Source organism: Chiloscyllium punctatum, chromosome 32 (genome assembly GCF_047496795.1).
Source record: "Chiloscyllium punctatum isolate Juve2018m chromosome 32, sChiPun1.3, whole genome shotgun sequence".
In the NCBI taxonomy this organism is placed as follows: Eukaryota; Metazoa; Chordata; class Chondrichthyes; order Orectolobiformes; family Hemiscylliidae; genus Chiloscyllium; species Chiloscyllium punctatum.
In genome coordinates, this window is record NC_092770.1 from 3,732,070 (window position 1) to 3,759,855 (window position 27,786).

At 41.0% G+C, this 27,786-nt stretch overlaps 1 protein-coding gene across 3 annotated transcripts in view; it reads right to left on the reverse strand.

The window, feature by feature from the left end:
* Positions 1 to 27,786, reverse strand: part of cttnbp2 (cortactin binding protein 2) — a 156,944-nt gene that overhangs the window by 45,607 nt on the left and 83,551 nt on the right. For all 3 annotated transcript variants that reach the window (XM_072551512.1, XM_072551513.1, XM_072551514.1), the window contains 6 exons: positions 21,710 to 21,809; positions 20,451 to 20,601; positions 17,364 to 17,618; positions 14,096 to 14,213; positions 7,196 to 7,462; positions 1,400 to 1,495 (listed from right to left, as the gene is read on the reverse strand). In XM_072551512.1, coding sequence (XP_072407613.1) covers positions 1,400 to 1,495; positions 7,196 to 7,462; positions 14,096 to 14,213; positions 17,364 to 17,618; positions 20,451 to 20,601; positions 21,710 to 21,809 — 987 coding nt within the window. The remainder of the gene's footprint in view (positions 1 to 1,399; positions 1,496 to 7,195; positions 7,463 to 14,095; positions 14,214 to 17,363; positions 17,619 to 20,450; positions 20,602 to 21,709; positions 21,810 to 27,786) is intronic.

A 27,786-nucleotide genomic window follows, 5' to 3' on the forward strand; every position in this document is an offset into this window, starting at 1 on the left:
GAGAGAAGATTTATCAATGCTCACTCTCCGAGGGAAATTTTATCCGATAGTTACACAGCATAAATTGAGACTGCTCCGTGAGAATTCTATCCAGAAGTTTAAAGTGCACAGAAAATGAAATGAATGAATGAATGAATGGACAGACAATGATGATATAGAAAGTTTGTAATACTCTTAATATTACAAAATTAAAAATCACAACACCAGGTTATAGTCCAACAGGTTTAATTGGAAGCACTAACTTTCGGAGTGCCGCTCCTTCATCAGCTGGTTGTGGAGTATAACCTGATGAAGGAGCAGCGCTCCGAAAGCTAGTGCTTCCAATTAAACCTGTTCGACTATAACCTGGTGATGTGTGATTTTTAACTTTGTACACCCCAGTCCAACACCGGCACTTCTAAATCATGACTATTATTCATAAAATTGGCATTGATAACCCTTGTACATTGATTAAGACAAAGTGAATATTGACAAATAACATTAAGGAAATACTTTTTGCTGGTAATAGCTAACCATTGAAACTGCACCTTTATAAAATTTTCTGCAATGATATAAATGCAATGCATTATCCTATTATAGACAACTTTCAAATAAGTGATGCTAATTGAATATGACAGGCCCAGGTTCAAGTCCCACCTGGTCCAGAACTATGTAAAAACATCTCTGAACAGGCGGATTTAAAAATATTATAGATCACCAAATAGATCTTTCTTTCACGTCAAAAAGCTACACAAAGGGCATGGGAACCCCGCCATCACTATATGTAAACTGCATGGGTCAGACAAAAAACAAAGGATTAATTAACATTTGTTTTTAGGAAATCTCTAATATTAAGGAAAGAACCAAAAGGAGAATTTCTATTTGTTTTCACTGCACATCCCTGAAAATGTTATGTAATTTTAAACTAAATACACAATGCATCAAATTGGTTTATGACTCCTTTCACCTTTGGAACCCATTAACAAATGAAAATCTTCACACACTTTCCAATGGCTAGAATGTACTTTTAAAAAAAAAGTCTCAAACCATTTTGTACTACCACCTTTGCACATGAGTCTCCTGTTGTCCCAAGTCAGAGCTCAAATCGTACATCTAATTTCTACCCTGACAATATGCTGAAGGATTACATCTGTATCCAGTCATGCTTACAATTCACTTAACTTTAAGCAAATGTTCACAAAGATACATACTGTAAAATAAACAGAAAAAACTGAAAAGTCAGCTCAGTGAATATATGCAAAGAGTTCTACAACAAAATGTTTGATCAAAATATGTGATACTGCATGCTCACATTGGCCTTGACAGGCTGAAAAGCTATTCTGCACAATAATATGCTTTTAATAATAAAACAGTGAAAAGCTTGAAATGTAATAACTGTTAAATAATGTAAAAGTCTAACCATTCAAGAATACTGTAACAAGGTAATTTTGGCTCCAATGCACCAGTGACCAAGGAGAGGACATCAAAAATTGTCCAGGTTTCCAAATTTCATCACCTGTGGGGGAAGACAGGAAAGAGATTTGAGTTGCACTGCAAAAATTCAGTAGCAAGTTTCCTCACTAGCTCCATGTTATCCAACTGCAATGATCCCTGACCATTTACAAGCAAAATTATGCATTGCACTTGGTTAGTAATAGCAATTATATTGCCAGAGGATTCTGACACATTGCACATTTGGAAGCTAACTGCAAAATTGATACTTTGTTTACTGTAAGAATGGAGATTACTGGATAAGTGCATCATCAGCTATGTGTTTCATAGTCATCAGCTATGAGAAATCTAATTTCATGCTTACTCATCAATTCAGCAATGTAAGGCTAAAATTAGAGCTTAAACACACTTTCAAGCTGTTAACTATAGCGCATTTTGTATAGAGGTAAAATAGAAAGATTAATTTTTCTAAACTTTGCAGAGAGCTCTTTAAAGAAATACTTTCCCCCTTTGTATTGAAAGGCGTGTTTACATAAATTAGTATCCATTTTAGAATTGGGATTTCGTATTACTAGATTTTAATATGAGTATTAAGCCATACGAGTGTTGCTTACTTTTGAGAAGTTTGTAAAAAAAAAAGGGACTTAATTCCTTATGCATCAACATTTAGATAACTCCCTGAAGTTGTTTGTCCCAAGGTGATTTTCAATAGGTAGAGTAAACATCGAACACTATTAACTTGTTTTTGTTTGATGGATAATCAAGGAGACATTTTAAACTTCGGAAACTCCGATTTTAGGTTTTTAGGCAACTTGGAGGAGATATGACAGCAGTCAGAACTTGCTTTATTCCGTTATTAAGTAGAAAAGTTTATGCTGTGGAACCTCCAGGCAAGGAAGTGTTTGGTTAGAAATCTGCAGGCTATTATAAACTGAGGAAAAGTTAATTCATATCACACTGCACTGTTCACAGGGCAGAAACTGGAAAGAATCAGTTAAGTCAAACTTACTGTTTTATTTATAGGTATAATTCCTCCACAATTGAATCACTAAAGTGATGGCCTTAGAAAATAGGTCAAAAGTTTGTCTTGCTGTATTTTGAGATTTTCCTAACCATAGTCTACATCTATATAGCCTGGCTTCTTATATTATTGTCTTCAGTAAGTAAACAACATTTGAAAAAATCTGCAGCCTGTGACTTTGTTTTACTGAATGGCCACAAAGTTAAAACATTTTTTAAAATATGAGTTTTCAAGCCACGTTTTGTTCTTGGATTTGACTTAATTAGAGCATCAGCTGAGTGGGGGGTAACAACTTTGAATACTTCTTACTTTTATTACATTAAAATTAATCTATTTATAGACACAACAGAGCAGGCATAATTAATGATACAAAGTAGGGAGCATGTTATGGAGGTTCTTTTGACATTGATCTCCTAAAGTTCAATTTGTATTTTAGAAGGGCTATAACTCAGAATGGAACCCACACAATGTTTGTTACAGTTGAGAATGTAAAATTCTAAGAGAAAATGTGATTAAAACAATAGTGCAAAGGGTTACAATGCCAACTGCAGGCTAGGAGTATAAAACTGCTGTCATACATTAGACCCAGAATGCATTAAAGAGATAGGCATGATGTAAAGACGACAAGGATGGACAACACAGTGGTGGCACAGTGGCTCAGTGGTTAGCACTGCTGCCTTACAGCACCAGGGTACCAGGTTCGATTCTAGCCTCAGGCGACTGACTGTGTGGAGTTTGCACGTTCTCCCCGTGTCTGCGTGGGTTTCCGCCGGGTGCTCCGGTTTCCTCCCACAGTCCAAAGATGTGCAGGTCAGGTGAATTGGCCATGCTAAATTGCCCGTAGTGTTAGGTGCATTAGTCAGAGGGAGATGAGTCTGGATGGGTTATTCTTTGGAGGATCGGTGTGGACTGGTTCGGCCAAAGGGCCTATTTCGAATCTAGTCTAATAGAAAACATTAAAATTTTGTTTCATTTTATCACTCAAATTTTGAAAGTGAATATTATTAAGGAAGAACAACTTGCAGTTATGAAGCAGCTCTAATGCAGTAAAACATTACAATGTTTGTTGGAGGTTATACAACAGGTGTGCCAAACAATATTTAACACAATGGTGAAGCAGATACATCAGCAGAAAATGACAAAACCTTGGCAAATGAAGGATATGTTAAGGAACATTAAGGTTGAGTCTCTGAAGGGAGATTATAGAGTGTTAGGTAGAAATTTAAAAAGGAGGTCCTCAAGGGTAGTAATATCTGGATTACTCCCAGTGCTACGAGCTAGTGAGGGCAGGAATAGGAGGATAGAGCAGATGAATGCATGGCTGAGGAGCTGGTGTATGGGAGAAGCATTCACATTTTTGGATCATTGGAATCTCTTTTGCAGTAGAAATGACCTATACAAGGAGGACAGATCGCACCTAAAATGGAAGGGGACTAATATACTGGCAGAGAAATTTGCTGGAACTGCTTGGGAGGATTTAAACTAGTAACGTGGGGGGGGGGGGGGGGGAGGAGAAGGGGTGGGACCCAGGGAGATAGTGAGGAAAGAGATCGATCTGAGATGGGTACAGCTGAGAACAGAAGTGAATCAAACAGTAAGGGCAACCAGGGACAAGGTAGGACAAATAAATTAAACTGCATTTATTTCAATGCAAGGAGCCTAACAGGGAAGTCAGATGAACTCAGGGCATGGTTAGGAACATGGGACTGGGATATCATAGCAATTACGGAAACATGGCTCAGGGATGGCAGGACTGGCAGTTGAATGTTCCAGGATACAAATGCTACAGGAAGGATAGAAAGGGAGGCAAAAGAGGAGGGGGAGTGGCATTTTTGATAAGGGATAGCATTACAGCTGTACTAAGGGAAGATATTCCCAGAAATACATCCAGGGAAGTTATTTGGGTGGAACTGACAAATAAGAAAGGGATGATCACCTTATTGGGATTGTATTTCAGACCCCCAAATAGTCAGAGGGAAATTGAGAAACAAACTTGTAAGGAGATCTCAGCTATCTGTAAGAATAATAGGGTGGTTACGGTAGGGGATTTTAACTTCCCAAACATCGACTGGGACTGCCATAGTGTTAAAGGTTTCGATGGAGAGGAATTTCTTAAGTGTGTACAAGACAATTTTCTGATTCAGTATGTGGATGTACCTACTAGAGAAGGTGCAAAACTTGGCCTACTCTTGGGAAATAAGGCAGGGCAGGTGACTGAGGTGTCAGTGGGGGAGCACTTTGGGGCCAGCGACCATAATTCTTTTAGATTTAAAATAGTGATGGAAAAGGATAGACCAGACCTAAAAGTTGAAGTTCTAAATTGAAGAAAGGCCAATTTTGACAGCATTAGGCAAGACTTCAAAAGCTGATTGGGGCAGATGTTCACAGGTAAGGGGAAGGCTGGAAAATGGGAAGCCTTCAGAAATGAGACAACGAGAATCCAGAGAAAGTATATTCCTGTTAGGGTGAAAGAGAAGACTGGTAGCAATAGTCATCCAGCATTCCCTAAAGAAATTGAGGATTTGGTTAAGAAAAAGAAGGAAGCATATGTCAGGTACAGACAGGACAGATCGAGTGAATCCTTCGAAGAGTATAAAGAAAGTAGGAGTATACTTAAGAGGGAAATCAGGAGGGCAAAAAGGGGACATGAGGTAGCTTTGGCAAATAGAATTAAAGAGAATCCAAAGGGATTTTACAAATATATTAAGGACAAAAGCATAACTAGGGAGAGAACAGGGCCCCTAAAAGATCAGCAAGGTAGCCTTTGTGTGGAGCCACAGAAAATGGGGGAGATACTAAATGAATATTTTGCATCAGTATTTACTGTGGAAATGGATATGGAAGATATAGACTGTAGGGAAATAGATGGTGTGACATCTTGCAAAATGTCCAGATTATAAAGGGGGAAGTGCTGGATGTCTTGAAATGGTTAAAGGTGGATAAATCCCCAGGACCTGATCAGGTGTACCCGAGAACTCTGTGGGAAGCTAGAGAAGTGATTGCTGGGCCTCTTACTGAGATACTTGTATCATCGATAGTCACAGGTGAGGTGCCGGAAGACTGGAGGTTGGCAAACGTGGTGCTACTGTTTAAGAAAGGTGGTAAGGATAAGCCAGGAACCAGTGAGCCTGACCTCGGTGGTGGGCAAGTTGTTGGAGGGAATCCTGAGGGACAGGATGTACATGTATTTCGAAAGGCAAGGACTGATTAGGGATAGTCAACATGGCTTTGTGCATGGGAAATCATGTCTCACGAACTTGGTTGAGTTTTTTGAAGAAGTAACAAAGATGATTGATGAGGGCAGAGCAGTAGATGTGATCTATATGGACTTCAGTAAAGCGTTCGACAGGGTTCCCCATGGGAGACTGGTGAGCAAGGTTAGATCTCATGGAACACAGGGAGAACTCGCCATTTGAATACAGAACTGGCTCAAAAGGTAGAAGACAGAGGGTGGTAGTGGAGGGTTGTTTTTCAGACTGGAGGCCTGTGACCAGTGGAGTGCCACAATGATTGGTGCTGGGCCCTCTACTTTCCGGCATTTACATAAATGATTTGGATGCGAGCATAAGAGGTACAATTAGTAAGTTTGCAGATGACATCAAAATTGGAGATGTAGTGGACAGCGAAGAGGGTTACCTCAGATTACAACAGGATCTGGACCAGATGGGCCAATGGGCTGAGAAGTGGCAGATGGAGATTAATTCAGATAAATGTGAGGTGCTGTATTTTGGGAAAGCAAATCTTAGCAGGACTTATACACTTAGTGGTAAGGTCCTAGAGAATGTTGCTGAACAAAGAGACCTTGGAATGCAGGTTCATAGCTCCTTGAAAGTGGAGTTGCAGGTAGATAGGATAGTGAAGGCGCCGTTTGGTATGCTTTCCTTTATTGGTCAGAGTATTGAGTACAGGAGGTGGGAGGTCATGTTGCAGCTGTACAGGACATTGGTTAGGCCACTGTTGGAATATTGCGTGCAATTCTGGTCTCCTTCCTATCGGAAAGATGATGTGAAACTTGAAAGGGTTCAGAAAAGATTTACAAGGATGTTGCCAGGGTTGGAGGATCTGAGCGACAGGGTGAGGCTGAACAGGCTGGGGCTGTTTTCCCTGGAGCATCAGAAGCTAAGGGGTGACCTTATAGAGGTGTACAAAATTATGAGGGGCATGGATAGGATAAATAGGCAATGGGGTCGGGGAGTCCAAAACTAGAGGGCATAGGTTTAGGGTGAGAGGGGAAAGATATAAAAGAGACCTAAGGGGCAACGTTTTCACGCAGAGGGTGGTACATGTATGGAATGAGCTGCCAGAGGAAGTGGTAGAGGCTGGTACAATTGCAACATTTAAGAGGCATTTGGATAGGTATATGAATAGGAAGGGTTTGGAGGGATATGGGCCGAGTGCTGGCAGGTGGGACTGGATTAGGTTGGGATATCTGGTCTGCATGGACGGGTTGGGCCAAAGGGTCTGTTTCCATGCTGTACATCTCTATGATTCTAAGGAGGAAAGAAAGACAGAGATGTGGAGACGTTTATGGATATCATTAAACAAGTTAGAGTTGAGGAAGCAGGAGACATGGCCACCATTTCTGGAGTGATGAAAGCTAACGGGTGCAAAAGACCAGAATGGAGGAGTGCTGGGCTGCTCTGCCCAAATTTACGTGGTTCATAGTTTTATATCTGTTTGTTTTGTGAAACAGGAGCTATTTTAACAGCAATAATCTTTCAGCTATTCTAAGTTAATATATACCTATTTGAACAGCAGATATGCTACTTGACGTAAAGCTGTATTCAGTATTATGCAGAAATGCTGACGTCTCTGATGATTCCCATCCATCCATGACAGTTTTGAAGTGGTTCCTAAGTGTTACTGTCACAGCTTTGGATAAATCATCCCAAGTAGTCAGTTTGCGTATGGTCAGGCTGCCAATTGTAATATTATTTTCAATATGTTCTGTCCTGTTATACACATTTTCACTTTGTTTCAAAGAAATCTGCAGCAGCACCTTGTGAGCATCTGTTGGATAAAAAGCAAACAAACTGGATTTGTACATTCACATGCAAAAAGAGAAGTCACCATCTTTGTCACAAACATTCGAAAATCGAATCTTTGAATTTAAAGTGAAATCTTCTGCTGAGAAATTTTAAAAAGCCACAAATACACACCATGAAAATTTTGGAATCAAGTAAGTTTCTCTAATTAATTTTTTAAAAAAATGTTGTGGCTCCTTTCCTTTGATGTTGTGGTATATAGCATATCAATATTAAGTTCTTATTAAAAGGTCCAGAGAATTCAATGCTACCCCATGTCAGGACACAACAGAGATTCTTCCTCAGCTGTACAGAATGCTCTCCATTTAGTGACAGCATAGAACTTGACATATGCTGAAAAAAAAACATTTTGTCTTACACTCATCGGGGCAATTCTCAAGAATACCCATGTCAAGGGAACAATGAGAAGAGGGTGCTGATTAATTGGCAAGTGGATTCCAATTAGTCTAGGCATTGCCACAGAGAATAGATCAGTTAGATGATGACCAACAGTTAATTGCCAAGTTTGGGTTTATATTTAAACCTGAATGAGAGAAAAAAATACATATGCAAACATTGCACTTGTTTCAAGTTAACAATATAGGTGACAACCATTCTCTAGTTCATTCCCCAGGGCAATAACTTGATGAATCAGAATCAATCTGCCTTGCTCAAAATTTAAACAAAGATTGGCAATTAACAGTCAGAATTTTAATGGATGCATTCTACATGACAAGACTTCTATCATCAAAGGTTACCTACCAACTTCAGCACTCTTCTCAAAAAGATGAATAAGTTTTCCCACTTACATTGAAATTCTTGCAAATGTCTTTGTGTTCAAGACCTAAAGCTGTGACCAAATGCTTTTTCAGTAAAACTGATGTTTCCCATTGTTAACATTAATGCCATGCTAAAGTGATGTAAATGAGTTTCCTAGTGGCTGACTCATAATATTCCAGTGGCTATTTTGGCCTTCCTAAAAATCTGGTACGCTCTTACTAAGGAAGGTAAACTTGGTGTTAAAATTAAGCATCCCCAAGATCAAAAATAATGAAAAGAGATTAAGTTCTCTGTTAATACGCATAACAACATCTAATATCTCAAATTGCAAAATGGTCGTGATACCACATGACTGTGATACTTTCATACCCCAGATATAGTTTTTATTGCTTTTCTGAGTGAGCTGTATCACTTCACATATCATCTGCAGTCAGTGTTTTTACCTCGTTGATTTTAACCCTACTGCGAATCCTCTTGCAAGGATGCCTGCCTTGAAGAAGTTTTCCTCCTCTCTCTACAAGAAACTCAGGGAGTCCCTCTCCCACTGCAACTCCCAGGTCACTTGCTCTGCCCTGAAGCTCTTCAATCATGTCGTGAAACAAACTCACTACCACAGCCACATGTGCTTCCTCAGTGCCTGTCTCCGTAACCAACTCACCCCACATGGACTCCGGACCCGAACAGGACAAACAGTACAGACTACAGATTCAAAAACTGGATTAGTGGTGCTGGAAGAGCACAGCAGTTCAGGCAGCATCCAAGGAGCAGCGAAATGCTGCCTGAATTGCTGTGCTCTTCCAGCACCACTAATCTAGTATTTGGTTTCCAGCATCTGCAGTTATTGTTTTTACCTTACAGATTCAAAAACACCAGCAACAGTTCTCCTTCAAGATCCTCCGCTACACGCTTGCAGCAATGCGCCGACACCTAACCTCTCTCCAGTCAGCCCTGCCTCAGCTGAGGGCCACACTCTCTCAGAATTTCAAAGGATCCACTCAGTACTACATCCTCAGGAGAATTCATACTCTCAACAAACAGTATTTCAATTCCATCTCAAACATCAAAAACTGTAAATACAACAAACTTTTATCCACCCACCTCCATAACCAGCGCTCCTCAAAACATTCCAGAAGATTCTCCTGGCCTCGGAACCTATTCCACCATTAGCCATGCGGCTGATGCAGCTACCACCCCCACGCTGATTGATGATGTCACTCCCGCCATCATCATGCCACTCCCACAACCACTTCCACCCCTCACAATTCCTCATGCATCACACATGACATCACTTCCGCCATTCATATCATCGCTGATGCCACATGCTCAGTGACGTCCACCCCCCCCCCCTCCCCCTCCCCCTCCGTGGTCACCACCACTTCCGCCCCCACCAGCGCCGCTGACATGCCACCCACAGACCTCACTGTCACTATCCCCACCCCCCAGAACCCAGAGGGGAACACTACCCCTGCTCATGACTCTACCCCCATTCCCCCCAGCATCACACCCACTCCAGTTACAGGTTCTGCCCCCACTCCCAGCTCTCCACCCACACCAGATCCCAGCTCCCAGCCCTCCAAGTTTTCACCATCCCCCCCCAGACCTTCCCCTCACTGAGGACGAATGATCAGTCCTCAGCAAAGGACTCAGTTTCATACCCCTCCGTCCACACAATGAATTTACTACACGCTGTGACGTCGAACAATTCTTCCGTCGCTTCCGCCTCCGAGCTTACTTTCACAATCAGGACTCCCGCCCACCTTCCGAGGACCCCATCGCCCACCTCCAACACACTGCATCCACCTGGACACCCCGTGCTGGCCTATTACCTGCCCTCGACCTCTTCATTTCCAACTGCCGCCCGGACATTAACTGCCTCAACCTGTCTACCTCCCTCCCCCACTCCAACCTCTCACCCTCATAACGCGCAGCCCTCCAATCCCTCTGCTCCAATCCCAACCTCACCATCAAGCCAGCGGATAAAGGGGGCGCAGTGGTAGTCTGGCGCACTGACCTCTACACCGCTGAAGCCAAATGCCAGCTCGAGGACACCTCTTTCTACTGCCCCCTCGACCATGACCCACCCCCCCCATCACCAAACCATCATCTCCCAGACCATACAGAACCTCATCACTTCAGGAGATCTCCCACCCATAGCTTCCAACCTCATAGTCCGGGAACCCCGCACTGCCCGGTTCTACCTCCTTCCCAAGATCCACAAGCCCGACCACCCTGGCCGACCCAATGTCTCAGCATGCTCCTGCCCCACTGAACTCATCTCTACCTATCTCGACACTGTCCTATTCCCCCCTAGTCCGGGAACTCCCCACATACGTTCGCGACACCACCCACGCCCTCCACCTCCTCCAAGACTTCCGTTTCCCCGGCCCCCAATGCCTCATCTTCACCATGGATATCCAATCCCTCTACACCTCCATCCGCCATGACCAGGGCCTCCAAGCCCTCCGTTGTTTTCCTCTCCAGACGTCCCCAACAGTACCCTTCCACCAACACTCTCATTTGTTTGGCCGAACTGGTCCTCACCCTTAACAATTTCTCCTTTGAATCCTCCCACTTCCACCAGACCAAAGGGGTAGCCATGGGCACACGTATGGACCCCAGCTATGCCTGTCTCTTTGTTGGCTACGTAGAGCAGCTGATCTTCCGTAATGACACCAGCACCACTCCCCACCTCTTCCTCCGCTACATTGATGACTGCATTGGCGCCACCTCGTGCTCCCGCGAGGAGGTTGAGCTTCACCAACACATTCCACCCTGACCTTAAATTTACCTGGACCATCTCTGACACCTCCCTCCCCTTCCTGGACCTCTCCATCTCCATTAATGACGACCGACTTGACGCTGACAATTTTTTACAGACCCACCGACTCCCATAGCTACCTGGATTACACCTCTTCCCACCCTACCTCTTGCAAAAGTGCCATCCCGTATTCCCAATTCCTCCGCCTCTGCCGGATCTGCTCCCAGGAAGACCAGTTCTACCACAGAACACACCAGATGGCCTCCTTCTTTAGAGACCGCAATTTCCCTTCCCACGTGGTTAAAGATGCCCTCCAATGCAACTCGTCCACATTCTGCACTTCCGCCCTCAGACCCCAACCCTCCAACCGTAACAAGGACAGAACGCCCCTGGTGCTCACCTTCCACCCTACCAACCTTTGCATAAACCAAATCATCCGCTGACATTTCCGCCACCTCCAAACAGACCCCACCACCAGGGATATATTTCCCTCCCCATCCCTTTCTGCCTTCCACAAAGAACATTCCCTCCGTGACTACCTGGTCAGGTCCACACCCCTCCTACAACCTACCCTCCCATCCTGGCACTTTCCCCTGCCACTGCAGGAACTGTAAAACCTGCGCCCGCACCTCCTCCCTCACCTCTATCCAAGGCCCTAAAGGAGCCTTCCACATCCAAAGTTTTACTTGCACATCCACGAAGATTATTTATTGTATCTGTTGCAGTCTCCTCTACATTGGGGAGACTGGGCACCTCCTAGCAGAGCGCTTTCGGGAACATCTCCGGGACACCCGCACCAATCAACCACACCACCTTGTGGCCCAACATTTCAACTCCCCCTCCCACTCTGCCGAGGACATGGAGGTCCTGGGCCTCCTTCACCGCCGCTCCCTCACAACCAGATGCCTGGAGGAAGAACGCCTCATCTTCCGCCTCGGAACACTTCAACCCCAGGGCATCAACGTGGACTTCAACAGTTTCCTCATTTCCTCTTCCCCCACCTCACCCTAGTTCTAAACTTCCAGCTCAGTAACTGTCCCCATGACTTGTCCGGACTTGTCCTACCCGCCTATCTCCTTTTCCACCTATCCACTCCACCCCCTCCTCCCTGACCTATCACCTTCATCCCCTCGCCCACTGTACTCTATGCTACTTTCTCCCCACCCCCACCCTCCTCTAGCTTATCTCTCCACGCTTCAGGCTCACTGCCTTTATTCCTGATGAAGGGCTTTTGCTCGAAATGTCGATTTTGAAGCTCCTTGGATGCTGCCTGAACTGCTGTGCTCTTCCAGCATCACTAATCCAGAATCTGGTTTCCAGCATCTGCGGTTATTGTTTTTACCTTGTGTCACTTCACCGCCAGATTCTGCTGTAGGCAAATTGAAAAAAAATAGTAGGAACGTACAACTCATTTCACACGGAAATTCAAGAATATAGAGTCAGCAATTACGACAGGAGGAGGGAGATAGGGTCCTTCCTGTATTTGCAAGTAAATAAAGCAATAATTAATTCAAACACTGACTATCATGTACTGATTTCTGGGATGCCAGCACATCTCTATATTACTGCCAAACATTAGTAGTAGTTACTGTCAGACTGCCCACAATGGAGGTCTGTGACACATCAATTGAATGGAGTATTATAGCAGCCAAGTATACAGGACAAAATCCTGACATATATTTATTCCCAGTTAAACTGTCTGGTCCATGGTTACTTACATGAAAGGAAAATTGCTAAGAAACTGACATGAGAAATAGCCACTTGATTTAGAAATATTCATCACTTTTCTTCCAGTAACATTTAAGCAACATTGGTTTTCATTTAGAACAGAGTGGAAACAAGGATAAATGACAGTACAACAACGTTTTCATTTCATGTGAAATGAATGAGCACACAAGTCACAAACATCAAGAAATAACATAAACCACTAACACAGGTTAAATTCCAATAAGTCCTAAAACTGGACATGTCAATGTTATTTTTGAAACTAAAGGAATTGTATCTACCACAAAACATGCAGGTTTTAGCACAGACTGAAAAAACAGAGTTTCCCAGAGAAAAGAACTTGCAGTGTGGCAATATTCTGCACAACTGCTTGTGTACAATTATAAATAAAACAATTAGACTTTTTAAAGAAAAAATTGGATGAATTGAGAAGTAATTTGACACAGTATACATTTTTCTTATATATTTGCCCTCCTCCAGGAAACACTGTACATTGCATCACATGTTAAAACAGAACAAAGCACTTCACAATTACTACAGTTAAAAAAAATCCACAATTCTAAATAGCATGCATCAGATGCTTTATTACCAAAATACGTTGAACTCATTGTTTGCGTGGATCATCCTTTTCAAAATAATAGAAATTGCATCAATATGTTTGTATACAATGCATGTAACAGCAATATATTAGTGCATGGATGTTAGCTAAAAGCCTCCTTCAAAGAGTGTCAAAATTAATCATTTGAGGACTGTAGTACCATTCTGCACATATACTCAAGGTTTCAAATAGGTGGATTAGGACCACTTCCAAGTTTGGATTCTGTCATTTCCACCCACCCCCATCCCGTTTTTAATACATAAAGACTACTTTATGTGAAAATGCATTACTTAGATAATAAGCTGGTCCATGAAGGACCATTGGTCTCTAATAAGAGAGACACAAGCAATTTTATATTTTGAGGGGCAGCACTCCACATTAAGTAAGAGAGAACAGTAAAGGTGGCAGGTCTCCATGTACAGAACAGTTGATACAGGCATAAAACTTGCATCAACTGATCTCATTCTGCACTATACTCTAGCCATCGAACAAAGTGAGCTAACAAATGCCTACACAGCAATATACAATGATACAAAATATGACTTTAGAGCCAAAATGAAATCAAGTTCATGAGTGAACTGTGTTATAAATGTCTTCTCTACAAAACAAAGTATGGATGCTTTTTTTAAAAAATGTTGCCGCCGTCCTACTAAAGTACTGATTGAACTTAAAGCAAAATGAATTCCAAGTCAATTTCCTTTGCCATGTTATTTCAGCTATACCTGGATATGTATATCCTCCCAAACAATTTTACTCACTCCAATTCTCCAGCAGATGCTTGCAGTCATCTGTAGCCACATCAAGCACAGTTCGTTGACAATTATCTTTTTTATGTGGATCCAAGCTTTTATGGCAGCAGAGCACTTCTAGGCAATTCTGAAGTATAGTAACAGAAACAATTTGTAGTGAAGCAGCTCCATTTGAGGAGAAACACAACCACTCTTCAAATAATTTCAGAATGAGAAAAATTAGAAGAGTGATGAAAGAAGATACTTTTCCCTTTCTACTTCAATCATTATGCAAATATAATCAAACATGATCAGAATCTCCCTCTATGACCAGCTTCAGGGTAAATCTGCAACAATGGAAGAGATTAAAAAGGTTATTCATTTTTAGTTATATTTCAGCATAACATTCCAGTGCATGACTTGTTGAACAGCAAAATATAACTAAACCTGAAAGATCTTCCAATACAAGTTGAATGAAATGCCCAATTAACTTCTTAATCCAACAAAAGTGCATTTCAGCAGCTTAGTTATCCTGTCTTGCCAGGCACCCTTTCATGATTGATTGACTTTACCAGCATATCATACTCTAATTCAACTTCAATTTTTTTGTTTGTTCGTTTCCCTCCATTAAGCAGGTACCTTACAAGGTTTCTAACTAATAGTACTTGTGAACATGTTATGTGCAACTTCATTTCAGCAGTTTATACTGCAGGAACTACATAGGCCATTTAGTCCCTCAAGGCTGTTCCACAATTCAAATGGAACAGGCCTAATTAGTGTCTTAATTCCATCTGCCAACCTTTATTCTGTAACTCCTGTTGTCCTTACTAACCAAAAACAAATCTACCAGTCTAAGCTTGGACATTTTCAATTGATCCAGCCTTTCTTTGGAAAAAGCATCAAATTGCTACTACTTTGCATAAATTGAAACACCCAAACAACTTAGACATAAATTCAAGCTTACATTCCTTGATTCTCAACTTTCCAATCAAATGAATAATTACTCTACATTGACCCTGTCATTTTAAACACTTCAAGTGGATCATCTGTCAAACTTCTATGTAGGCTATGCAACTGTTCTCATAACTTAACCCTTTTAATGAAATACCCCCATTCTCATGAATCTATGCTGCACCCTTCCAAGTCAATCCACCATTTACAATGTGTTGTTTAAAACCGATAGCAGTATTTCAGATGGCGTTTAACCAATATCCTCTCTAGCTCTCACACATCTTCCACTCCATTTTATTCCAGCCCTCTTTGGACAAAGGCCAATACCCCATTAGCCTTTTCATTTTTTTTTAAAGCTTATCCATTAACGCATAATGATTTCAAAACTTGGGACACCCAAATCTCTCTGCTTATCCTCAGTTCCCAGCACCTTATCATTGAGAAAACACACTGATTGATCTGACTTAGGTCTAAAGTGGATGATCTCATACTTTCCCACACTGAACTCTGTCACATTTAACCTCCCACTTTTTAAGCAAATATTTGTCATTCATATAACGTTTCTCTATTAACAAGAAAAAGGATGAATGTGAATGTCATAATTAATAAGTTTTTCAAATTCTCCAAGAAAACAACAGTCAAATAGAAATGGAAAAATCAACACAATGTTTTCCATTTTCCAAGAGAAATAGCTAGTATGCGAATAACATAACACTCACTTATTCCTCAGATAATGAATCATTTCTTGCAGGAGAACATACCTGCTGAATTCATTGGAATGGGTGAATTTTAAACTTTTGGTTGAACTTTAATGGGACAGGACCTCTATTTTGTAAACAGATACATGCATGCTCAGATGATCTAGCTATTACAGCTTTCAAGTATTTGAACAGGTACATATTTTCTCATGAAACATGCACTTTGTTAGGGGATTTACAATGATTTAAAAAAGACTTGGTAAAAGGCGATGCAATGATGCTGATAATTAAATCAGGATGGCAAGGTGATAAAATGGTCTGAAGCATAACAGATAGAGCAGAGAATTGCAAAAGTGATGCACTTTGAGAGAGGACTAACATGGCAAGTTCCCTAACGATAAATGGAATAATTCTGAAATATGTGGCTAAGATAGATAGATCTTGGTGCCATATACAAAATTCTTGAAAGCTGAAGCAGCATCTGGTTACAGTGGTTAAAAATACTCATGGGTTTGCTGAGTTTATAAATAGAGTAATGGCATAAAAAAAGGCAAAAAGATCACGCAAGAACTGTTTAATGCTGGTTAGCCCTTAGGTGGAGTATTGTGGCAATTATGGGCATCACACTTCAAGAAAGATGCAAAGGTCTTAGAATGGGAACAGGAGCTCTTTAACAGGTTATTACCAGGGTTGAGGGAGTGAAAAGGCTGGAAATGGTAAGACTGGTCTCTAAAGAATAAGAAGAGGTTTAAGAAGTGCACGGAGGAGTTGGACTTCAGATTAGTGTCCGAGCTGGACAACTCTATGACTCTAAGTGGCTTAACAGAGGCTTACAAGATTTTTGAAAGGTTAAAAAAGAAAACAAATTCCCTCTGGTAAATGGATCCATTACAAGGAATCATAGATTCAAGTAACTGGCAGAACTGGGCATTGTTGTCTTCCATTAGAACTCTCAGGATCTGGAATGCTGTATCCTGACTCCATAAAGATTTTCAAAAGACACAGCTGCTTGAGATGAGAAAGACAGTGTTATGTACAAAACAGAAGTGATCAGATTCAATGCATGATAGCTCTAAAGATCCAGTATGGGAGCTAAATGATACGCCTCTGTGCTGTAAGGTTCTGGAATTGCACAGTTTGAAAGATAACAAAAATAGGATTTAAGGATACAGATAACTGCCTGCAACAGTTAATAATTTTTTTTTCTAAACTGCTAATTCTATGACTAGGTTAACTAACTTGTAGCTGGAAGCGAGCGTGTAGTCAGCCACATGACAGTAGACATTAATTACTTTCTTGGAACATGCTACAAACTGAATTACATTGAATTCCATTTTGTGGCTCACTGCATTGGGAGCACCAGATGATACCCATCCCTCATAATCACTTAATTCAAGTGAGCAAAACAGTAGCTCTTGGCATTACTGATGCTTACTGGAATCTGTGATTTTAGAGAATGAGACACAGAACTTGACAATGAATCATCCTTTTGTGGATAGAATCATTATCTCTTGTATATCTATATATTTTACATTTTTTAAATTACAATACATGAAATAGGAATAGTTTTATAGATTAGGAATATTAAATTTAAAATAGAGCTTGAACTTGTAAGGCAAACCACAGTAATATTATATTACAAAACAGACCTTAAAACCTTTGGATGCTGCAATGTGGGCAGCTGTCCAACCGTCTTTGTCAGCATGGTTGATTAGGTCAGCTGAAACCTTAGGTTCCACTGTGAATTTATCACTCCCTTCGGCACATTCAGGGTCTACAAAGCTCGATTTGCGTTCTGAATCATCAGCAAACCTTCTTTCCCCAGATACTTTGCGATGCATGAGAAGCTTCAGACAATCCACATGACCAGTGCTCACAGCTGCGTGAAAGGGTGCCCAACCATCCTAAGAATTAAAGCAAAAGAAAAGTTTCCTCCTCAATTTCCAATTCCTGAAGCTCATCTTAATTAGCCAACTAGGAAACTGACAAGACTCAAATTGAAATTTAAAATTGGTTCTGCCAAGATTAAAATTAACATGTTAACTTCATTAATATTCAAATGAAAACCATTAAATAATTTATGTACACAGTTACACAAAATAACTTGCACTACAAAGCTAAAGAATAACATTGCTCAAGAAATGATCATGAAAGAAAAGCTAACAGTGGGTGAAAAGCAGGTACTGCAAAATTCTGTTACTTGTTCAGGAGATTTCTAAATAAAGGCGTTTGGAAATATGTAATCCTGGAATAACTATTTCTATCACATGTTCTGGCTAAATTTGTGGTTTTCAAATGAATGTAATAATTATGAATTTGATCATTTGACCATTCATGTAACTACAAAGTTATCTTATAAATAAACAAATCTTTGTTGGTCAAGCCATTTCAGGCAACAAACTCATCAAGAGAAACAAAATTGGTCACCATAAGTGAGCTGAAATGCTTCATCTTTCTAGGTGATGTTGTTCTATTATAGTTGCGTGGTATTTTACATAATCTTGCTAACATATATGACTAGCGGCCCCCGTAAGACAGTACTAATGTTGTACAGAAAATGTCCAGGAGAAGCAGACAAAATATTCCATGTATCAATATCCTGATGATAACTTGAAATATGAAGTCACTGATTAAACCCTAGAAGTGCTAAAACCAAACTACCTGATTGTTGTCATTGAGCCTAACAGACAAGATCATCGATGCTTAACCCATCATCTTTTCAAAATCTTTCAAATCCAGGGCTGTTTGGCGATCAGCCAAGTGACAACATATAAAATCTTTGAATTCTTCAAACTATAGAACTACAGCCCAAATGATACATGTATTTTCCTGTTAGTTATTTCTTTTAAGGGTGAAGTAATGAAAAACATTGTGATTTATTCTCCTTTGAATACTAAATAGATCATCTAATTATAACTCTGATATCCATCCAAACAAAGTAAATGATCTAAATGAATACCAGTTCTTCAAATTGTAGCACATGACCATCTAGATACTATATGGGAGCAATGCTTAAGAAATTACTTTTTTGATTGAGTTAGATTTTTAAACAGAAGTATTTCATTTGAACTTAAAAGTATCAATGTTTCAACATGTTGTGAAATTTTATACCTAATAATGCATACCTTTTGCCAAAACGAAATACCACAAATGCCAGACATCTAAAAGAAAATTCTGGAAATTGTCAATAGGTCTGGCAGCATCTCTGGTGGGATAATAGAGTTAAATGTTTCAGGTTGTGACTTTTCATCAGATGTTTCTCGCTCCACAGATAATGTCAGACTTGCTAAGTATTTCCAGCATTTTCTGCTCAACTTTTACATAATTGTTTCTTAACCAAACAGGAAGCCATCATCATTCTTTATTGCTATGAGGAACTCACTGATGGTTTAGCTTGCACAATGAGAAACTAATATTTAAGAACGTAAATTTCAAGCAAGTAATCCTCCACATTGTCAGACTTGAATGAATTAGTTGCATGTGCGCAGAAAGCAAAAATAACTGGATAAAATTGTAGTTTTTTTTTAAAAAACGATCACCTTTGTCAAATGAAATAACTGATGCGCTCCATAGAGACATATTAATGGAGAGAAAGGACATAAATGACTACTGCAAACTTTATGTACCAAACAATACAGATTGGTAGTACAAAACTTAAGCATAGCTAAAAAAGACTGGAGTTGAAGCTTGTCATCTTGTACCAATAGAATTAGAATACAAGAGACAGACTCAAACCTCAGGAATGTACATCCACTATTAGGTGAGATCCTGATATTGGAAATCGTTTATTAAAGAATCCAGACTGTACCATGGGTTACACCAGAAAAAAATTTAAGATCATATGTGGAATCTGCAGTGTGATGCATTTGCCTATGCTAGAAGTTACATACATACTAAGGATCCGGTTTTATATAGGCAAAATTAATTTGTGTTCACATTAGATTAGATTACCTACAGTGAGGAAACAGGCCCTTTGGCCGCACAAGTCCACACCGACCCTCTGAAGAGTAACCCACCCACCTACTCCCTACTAATGCACCTAACACTATGGGCAATTTAGCATGGCCAATTCACCTGACCATCAGACCTTTGGACTGTGGGAGGAAACTGGAGCACCTAGAGGAAACCCACGCAGACACGGGGAGAATGTGCAAACTCCACACAGACAGTCACCTGAGGCGGGAATTGAACCCGGGTCCCTGGTGCTGCGAGGCAGCAGTGCTAACCACTGAGCCACCGTGCCTACTTTTAAAAAAGGGGGTCATATTGCCAATCATAATCTGCTGCATCCACATGGTAACACCCAGACCAATCAGAATCTACTTGTCTGGTTTATGAATTAAGATTGATGGTTAACAAATGTTGCTACGTCTCCATGCAACTGATAGCTTGACCCATCAGCACCCTCTTCTTATTCTTTATAAAATGGCATCTCTTTTTTGAGTATATTTTTTGGGTCCTAGTTCTGATGAGCGTAGGATGTAAAATTTCAATATCAATCTCCTTTTAACTTTAAAAAAACTAAATGGCAAAAAATTAAGACCGAAAAATTAAAAACAAAGTCAGTCAGGTTTATCCGTGTCTTGTAATGAACGTAAATAATAAATTAAGGACAGGGGTGTTCATTTGTTGATCATCCTAGAATCAATTTGGAGAGTACTGCCAACTTTTAATATTCCAAATGTTCATTATAAGAAATGTCACAGAGTTTCTAATTTCTAATTTCCAACACTTACAACAGTCATTATACCACAATCCGCTCCAGCTTCCAATAAGCTAAGTGTACATTCAGTGTGTCCATTCAGACAAGATAGATACAGAGGAGTTTGATCTCCTTCAGCAGCATAATTTATATTTGCACCGTAAGTAATAAGCACTTCAGCACACCTGTAAAGGAATAAACAATGAAAATAAATATCATTTCCAAATTTGTTCAATAGATGGTTCATATTGAATGATTTGACACTAATGTCTTTCCAGATTAGAAGCAGTAGTCCTATTTGATAGTACAATACATTTACCCACACAGTATGGAGAGATTAAAACATATCCCCACAGATGGCTAGTTAAGGATCTTCTTCCTGATTGCTCACAAATAGGGTTTGTTAGCATTCATAATGTGTAACTGTAGTGAAGCAACATGCACTTCCACAGTGGTCAACCAGAGGGAGGGCAAGGAGAGGGAAAATCTAACTCCATGTAATTTCTAATGCTCAGATCAAGTGCAACATTGCCAAAACAGAGACCACTAAAATTGCCCATTCTCCAATGGGAGAGATGTAATTTGCCAGAAAAAGGGGAGAAAATGCACTGCTTAATTTGAAGTACTACAAAATAAAACCACCTAATCAAAAAGTATGCACATTGGGAAAATTTGGCACTGGCTACAAAGGAAAATTGAAAGAATATAAAATCGGTATTTAAATAATAAATTTATGTTAAAATAATTTCATAAACTACAATAAAAAAGTTTATACATGGGCTAGAAATTGGATCGGACCTGAATCAAGAGAAAATCTTGCTGCTATGCAGGCTGCTTCTGACAAAGTCACGACAAAGTGATCCATCATCCTCATTTATTATTGGCAAACTGCAGGCAGCTCTCATTGCCCGAGATGCAGCTTGCCTGTCGTAGTGGGGAGTGAAATTGGCCAGTTTGGATGCAGAGTCTGGAGGATGCATCACATAATGAGCTCCTGCTTCAAGTGGCAAAATGAGAAGTTAAAATTTAATTTGCAGGTGGTAAACTTGTGTGGGACTTCAAAGTATCAGAAGAAACTTATCACAGTATGCATCGAGAACTCTGCAGTGTTTAGTAATTTTGCAATGGGAACTTGAAACATTGTATATGAAAATTTGACTATAGGGACCAATAGGGTTAAAAATGTTATTGAGTCTCTATAAGCTTGCACTCACTTTGATTCTCTAAAATGTGGGCAGCAAAACCTAATTTTGGCCAAGTTTCTTATGGTCGCAAAATTAAATAACAGCTTACCCAACATGACCCTCTGCAGCAGCTGCACACAATGGTGTGAATAAATTATTTCCAATGGCATCAACCTGTGCTCCTGAATTCAGCAGCAATGTTACACAATCTACAAGAGAAACGGGTTTTAATATTTGCAAAGTACAAAAATTCCAAACGGCATGACAACCATGGCTCAGACTTTGGTGATCAGGAGTAAGACAAAGCTGCTCAAGGCTGACCTTGAAGAAAGGTCTGACAACATTTGCTGCAATCTCAACATCAGTTTGAATCCGGCGTCAAGTCAAGGTTATCTCCAGGCACCCGGCAGGTGAGCAGTAAATCACACGGAAACATTCTCAGAATGCAAACCAGGAAGTAAATGAATTACAGGGAGAGTGAGATAAATGACTTAGGCAAACACAAGGCTGGAAGCTGAAATAATGATGAAAATACAAATTTTTCACATAATGGAGAAATTTGATAAATAATTACAAAATTAGTTTGTCAAGATCTGCAAAGCTGTTACATCATTATGAATGCAGTATGCTGATAAAAAAACATACTTGCATCTCATTTAACAAGATACAACTTAGGGGTTTGTAACCACAAGACTAACAGTGTAATCAGGAAAGTTCTGGTCAGTTCATTCTCATGCAATCATTCCTAACAGGCAACATCCCTAACACACTACATCACTATTCCTGGATGCATCCATCAGAGGTGGTGGTATACAGGAGGGACAGACTGCTCTGGGAATCTTAAATTTGACTGTGGATTCCATGAAATACCATGGCTTCAGGCCAAAAATGGGCATATGCTGCTTACCACCTAACATCCACCCTTAAACATTGATAAATCACTAATCCTCCATGTTGCAGGAGGCACAGAGTGATGAGGGCATAGAATGTACATATGGTGACGGACTTCAGCATTCATCATCAAAAATGGAACGTTAGCACTGAAGGACACAGCTACTCAAATGGGTCTGAAGCAGATAGTGAGGGACAACAATATTTCAATTTAGGTCTGACCAAGTTGTATTTATGCATCTAACTCACTTTTGCTTTTTTTCCGCGATTACAATTTTTTGGCTGGAACAAACTTAAAGCCACTGAATCAGATCAATATCATGAAAATTTTACAAAACTAACATAATTCTTATGTTTAAATTTATCCATGGTCTGAATCATCATTTTCTTACTTCTGTAATTTAACCTCTTGATTTGTATTGGATGGTAATCTGTGTATATGAAAGACTAAATCCTTTTGCTCTTCCACCAATCCTAATCCTATCTTAATCCCTAGTCCTATAAGGAGACAACAGCCAAGTGGTATCGTTGTTAGACTATTAATCCAGAAGCTCAGCTAATGTTCTAGGGCCTCTGCTTTGAATGCCACCATGGATGATGATAGAATATGAATTCAATAAAAATATGTGGAATTAAGAATTTACTGATGACCATGAAACCATTGTTGATTGTCAGAAAAACCCACTGGTCCACTGATGCCTTTCCGGGAAGGTAGCCTGCCGTCTGGCCTACAAGTGACTCTTGACCGACAGCAATGTGTTTGACTCTCAACCACCCTGTGAAATAGCAAGCCACTTACTTATAACAATCACTATGAAGTCTCAACAAAGAAGTGAAACTGGATGGTCCACGTGGCACTGACCAAGGCACTGGAAAAGAATGGTTGAAACAGAACAGAAATGCGAAGATCTCCTCACCAATATGTGGTGGCTAGTGCCAAAATTAGAACAGCTCACTCTCAGACTAGTCAAGCGCCAGCATGACATCGTCTGTAAGGAATGATTTCAATGAGTACAACTGTGTTCCAGGCATCATTATCACCATCCCTTGAAATGTCCTGTCCTACCAGCAGGACAGACCCAGCAGAGGTGGTGGCATAATAGTGTACAGTCATCCTTCACACTGACTCCAGACCCCAGGAAGTCTAATGGCTTCAGATTAAACATGGGTAAAAGAAAACCTCCTGCTGATGAATCAGTACACCATGTTGAACAAACTTAGAGGAAGCACTGACGGTGACAAGGATTGAAAAACTATGCTGAGTGGGATATTTCAACGTCCATCACGAAAAGTGACTCGGTAGTAGCACTACTGAGTCAAGATTAAATTGATGCTGGAAAAGCACAGCAGGTCAGGCAGCATCCGAGGGAGCAGGAAAATCGATGTTTCAGGCAAAAGCCGGCATGGTGGCTCAGTGGTTAGCACAATGCCCTCACAGCACCAGGGACCCAGGTTCGATTCCCACCTCAGGCAACTGTCTGTGTGGAGTTTGCACATTCTCCCAGAGTCTGCGTGGGTTTCCTCCAGGTGCTCCAGTTTCCTCCCATAGTCCAAAGATGTGCAGGTTAGGTGAATTGGCTATACTAAATTGCCCATAGGTGTTAGGTGGATTAGTCAAGGATAAATGTAGGGGAATGGGTCTGGGTGGGTTGCTCTTCGGAGGGTCAGTGTGGACTTGTTGGGTCAAAGGGTGTGTTTCCACACTGTAGGGAATCTACTCTTATCAGGACATCAGTCATTCCTGCTCCTTGGATGCTGCCTGACCTGCTATGCTTTTCCAGCATCACTCTAATCTTGACTCTGATCTCCAGCATCTGCAGTCCTCACTTTTGCCTAGTAACACTATTGACCTGGCCCTAAAGGACATAGCTGCTAGACTGGCCCTATGGCAGGTGGTGAGGATGCCAGCAAGAGGGAAAACATACTTAACCTTCTTATCAAATGGAATGTATTGATAAGAGTGACTGGACATTCATGAGGTTCTGTGGGTCACCAACCGTAGCAGAATCGTACTCCAATACAATCTGGCATATCCCCACTCAACCTTTACCATCAACCCTGATTCAATGGAGTCTGCAGGGGCCATACCTAAAAATAAAAAAGGTGTCAACCTGGTGAAGCTACCAATCAGAACTACTTGCGTGCCAACCAGCATTAACAACAAGTGATGAACAGATCACCAACATATATCAGATTTAAACTCTGCATTTCTACCACATCCAGTCATGTTTGGAGGAAGACAATTAAACAACTAATTTGAGGAAATGGGTGCACAAATATCCCCATCCTCAATGGTGGAAATACACAGCGCAGCAGTGCAAAAGATAAGGCTGAAGCATTCACAGCAATCTTCAGCCAAATGTGCCAAGTGGATGACCTATTTCAACTTCCTCCAGTTGCCCCTAGAATCTGATGCCAGTCTTTAGCCAATACAATTCACTCTGTGATATCAAGAAAATGGTTGGAGACACTAGATACTGCAAAGGCTATGGGCCCTGACAATATTCTAGCAAGGATACTGAAGACTTGTGCTCCAGAAATTGCTGCTCCCCTAATCAAACACTTCCAATACAGTTACAACACAGGCATCTATTCAACAATGTGGAAAATTGCTCAGGTATGCCTGCACACAAAAAGCAGGACAAACCTAATCTGACCAATTAGCACCCATCCTTCGACTCTTGATCAGTAAAGTGATGGAAGGTGTCATCAACAGTGTCATCAAGGGCATCTGCTCAGCAATAACCTGCTCACTGACTCCCAGTTTTAGTTCTGCCAGGACCACTCCGCTCCTGACCTCATTACAGCCTTGGTTCAAACATGGACAAGAGAGCTGAATTCCAGAGGTAAGGTGAGTGTGACAGAGAGATCACATTTGACTGAATATGACATCAAGGAGCCAGAGAAAAACGTGAATTAATGGATATCGGGGGCAAACTTTCTGCTGCTTGGAGTCATACTTGGCAGTCAGTCATCTCGACTCCAGGACATCTCTGCAGGTGTTCCTCAGGGTAGAGACCTAGACCCAGCCATTTTCAACTGCTTCATCAATGCCCTTCCTTCCATTAGGTCAGAAGTGAGAATGTCCACAAATCATTGCACAATGTTCAGCACCATTTGCGACCCCTCAGATACGGAGGCAGTCCATGTTTAAACGCAACAAAAGTGGAGACAATGTCCAGCCTTCGGGTGACAAGTGGCAAGAAATATTTGTGCCACACAAATGCCAGGTAGTGACTATCTCCATAAAGGGACAATCTAACCACCACCCCTTGACAGTCAATGGTATTACCATTTCTAATGAAGGGCTTTTTCCCCCAAAGTGTTGACTCTCCTGCTCCTCGGATGCTGCCTGACCTGCTGTCTTTTCTCTGACTGTCCAGCATGTGCAGTCCTCACTTCTTCCAAATGATCTTACCATCACTGAATGCCCCACTATCGTTCCTGCAGTTACCATTGATCAGAAACTCAACTAAACTAGCCACATGAACACAATGGTTATGAGAGTAGGTCAGAAACTAAGGATAGGGCAGTGAGTAACTCATTACCTGATACCCAAAGCCTAGTTTGCATCTACATATCAGGCGCGTGATGTAATTCTCCCCATTTGCCTAAATGAGTATAGCTCCAACAATATTTAAGAAGCTTGACACCATTCAGGTCAAAGCAACCCACATGATTGGCACCACATCCACAAGCATCTATTCCCTCCACCTCCAACACTCAGTATCAGCATTGTGCACTGCAGAAATTCACCAAAAATCATTAGACTTCACCTTTGAAACCCACAACCACTTCCAGCTAGAAGGCCAAGGGCAGCAGATGCATGGAAACACCACCAATTGGAAGTTTCCCTCCAAGACACACACCATCCTGACTTGGAAATGTTTTGCTATTTCTCCACTGACGCCAGGTCAAAATCTTGCAATTTCTTCCCCAAGGTCAGCAGTTCAAGAAAGCAGCTCACCATTAATTGCCTGGCCTTCTCAAGGCCAGGCAATAAATGCTACCCAGTCAGTGACACCCATGTCCCACAAGTGAATCATTTAAAAAATACTCCCATCACATTCATATCATTTTTCTTCCATAACTTTACTCTTTTCTCTACTCCTTGGAAAGCTAACTCTTTACTTCTCCACAACTGAACTAACCCTGATGTTTTACTACTGCCAGAGTCTACAATGGCACTATTCTCTGGTGAGTTTTCTTTGCAGAATTATTACCATTTTCCCATTTTATACTTTGAATCCTTTCATTTTCGCCCACCCAATTCACTGGTGGTACTCCTCCAATCCAGACCTTCTGGTCTATAATGTTTGACTTCTTCATGCTGGTACTACTATGGAGAATTTAGTTACACATTTTGGGTGGCAATTCCTGATCTTATTAAACTGTTGAGGCTGACAGGAACTTTCACCTATAGTTTGCAATATACAGAGGAAACTCGATTACCTGGCATTCTATTATCCAAATTTTGGACTATTCGAATAAGATCGCAAGGTCCTGATGCTTGGCTAAACTGTTTCATCTGGCATTCGATTATCTGAACAAAATACTCCCCGCCCCAGTCGTTTGGATAATCGAGGTTCCTCTGTACCCAAAGTAACATCATTAATTGCGAGTTAGGAGCAGCACTAATGTGAGCTGGGAGTAAGAACTATTTTGTAGGATGGTATGAATTTACAGTAAAAACAATGAGTTTTTGATTTCAGCTAGGTAATCATGGGACCAGATAAGACTAGTACCAATTTTATGCAAAACTGCTGCCTCACAGCGCCTGAGACCCGGGTTCAATTCCCGCCTCAGGCGACTGACTGTGTGGAGTTTGCACGTTCTCCCCGTGTCTGCATGGGTTTCCTCCGGGTGCTCCGGTTTCCTCCCACAGTCCAAAGATGTGTAGGCCAGGTGAATTGGCCATGCTAAATTGCCCATAGTGTTAGGTAAGGTGTAGATGTAGGGGTATGGGTGGGTTACGCTTCGGCGGGGCGGTGTGGACTTGTTGGGCCGAAGGGCCTGTTTCCACACTGTAAGTAATCTAATCTAATCTAATCTAATACATATAAACTGCTACTTCCATGTGTTACCATTACACAATAGGAAAGAAGAATGATAAGCAGAATTACTTTTAATCTACTAAATGAGTAAAATAGTCGACAATTTCTACCGAAACTAAATAGATGTCAGTTATTTTAAACTTAGATGTTACAGTTTAAGAGGTTGTCATTAACTTTTTTTTATGAGAGATAGGCTAGTGCAGTACAATACCAAAACTGAAAGCTATAAGATGGAGCAAAA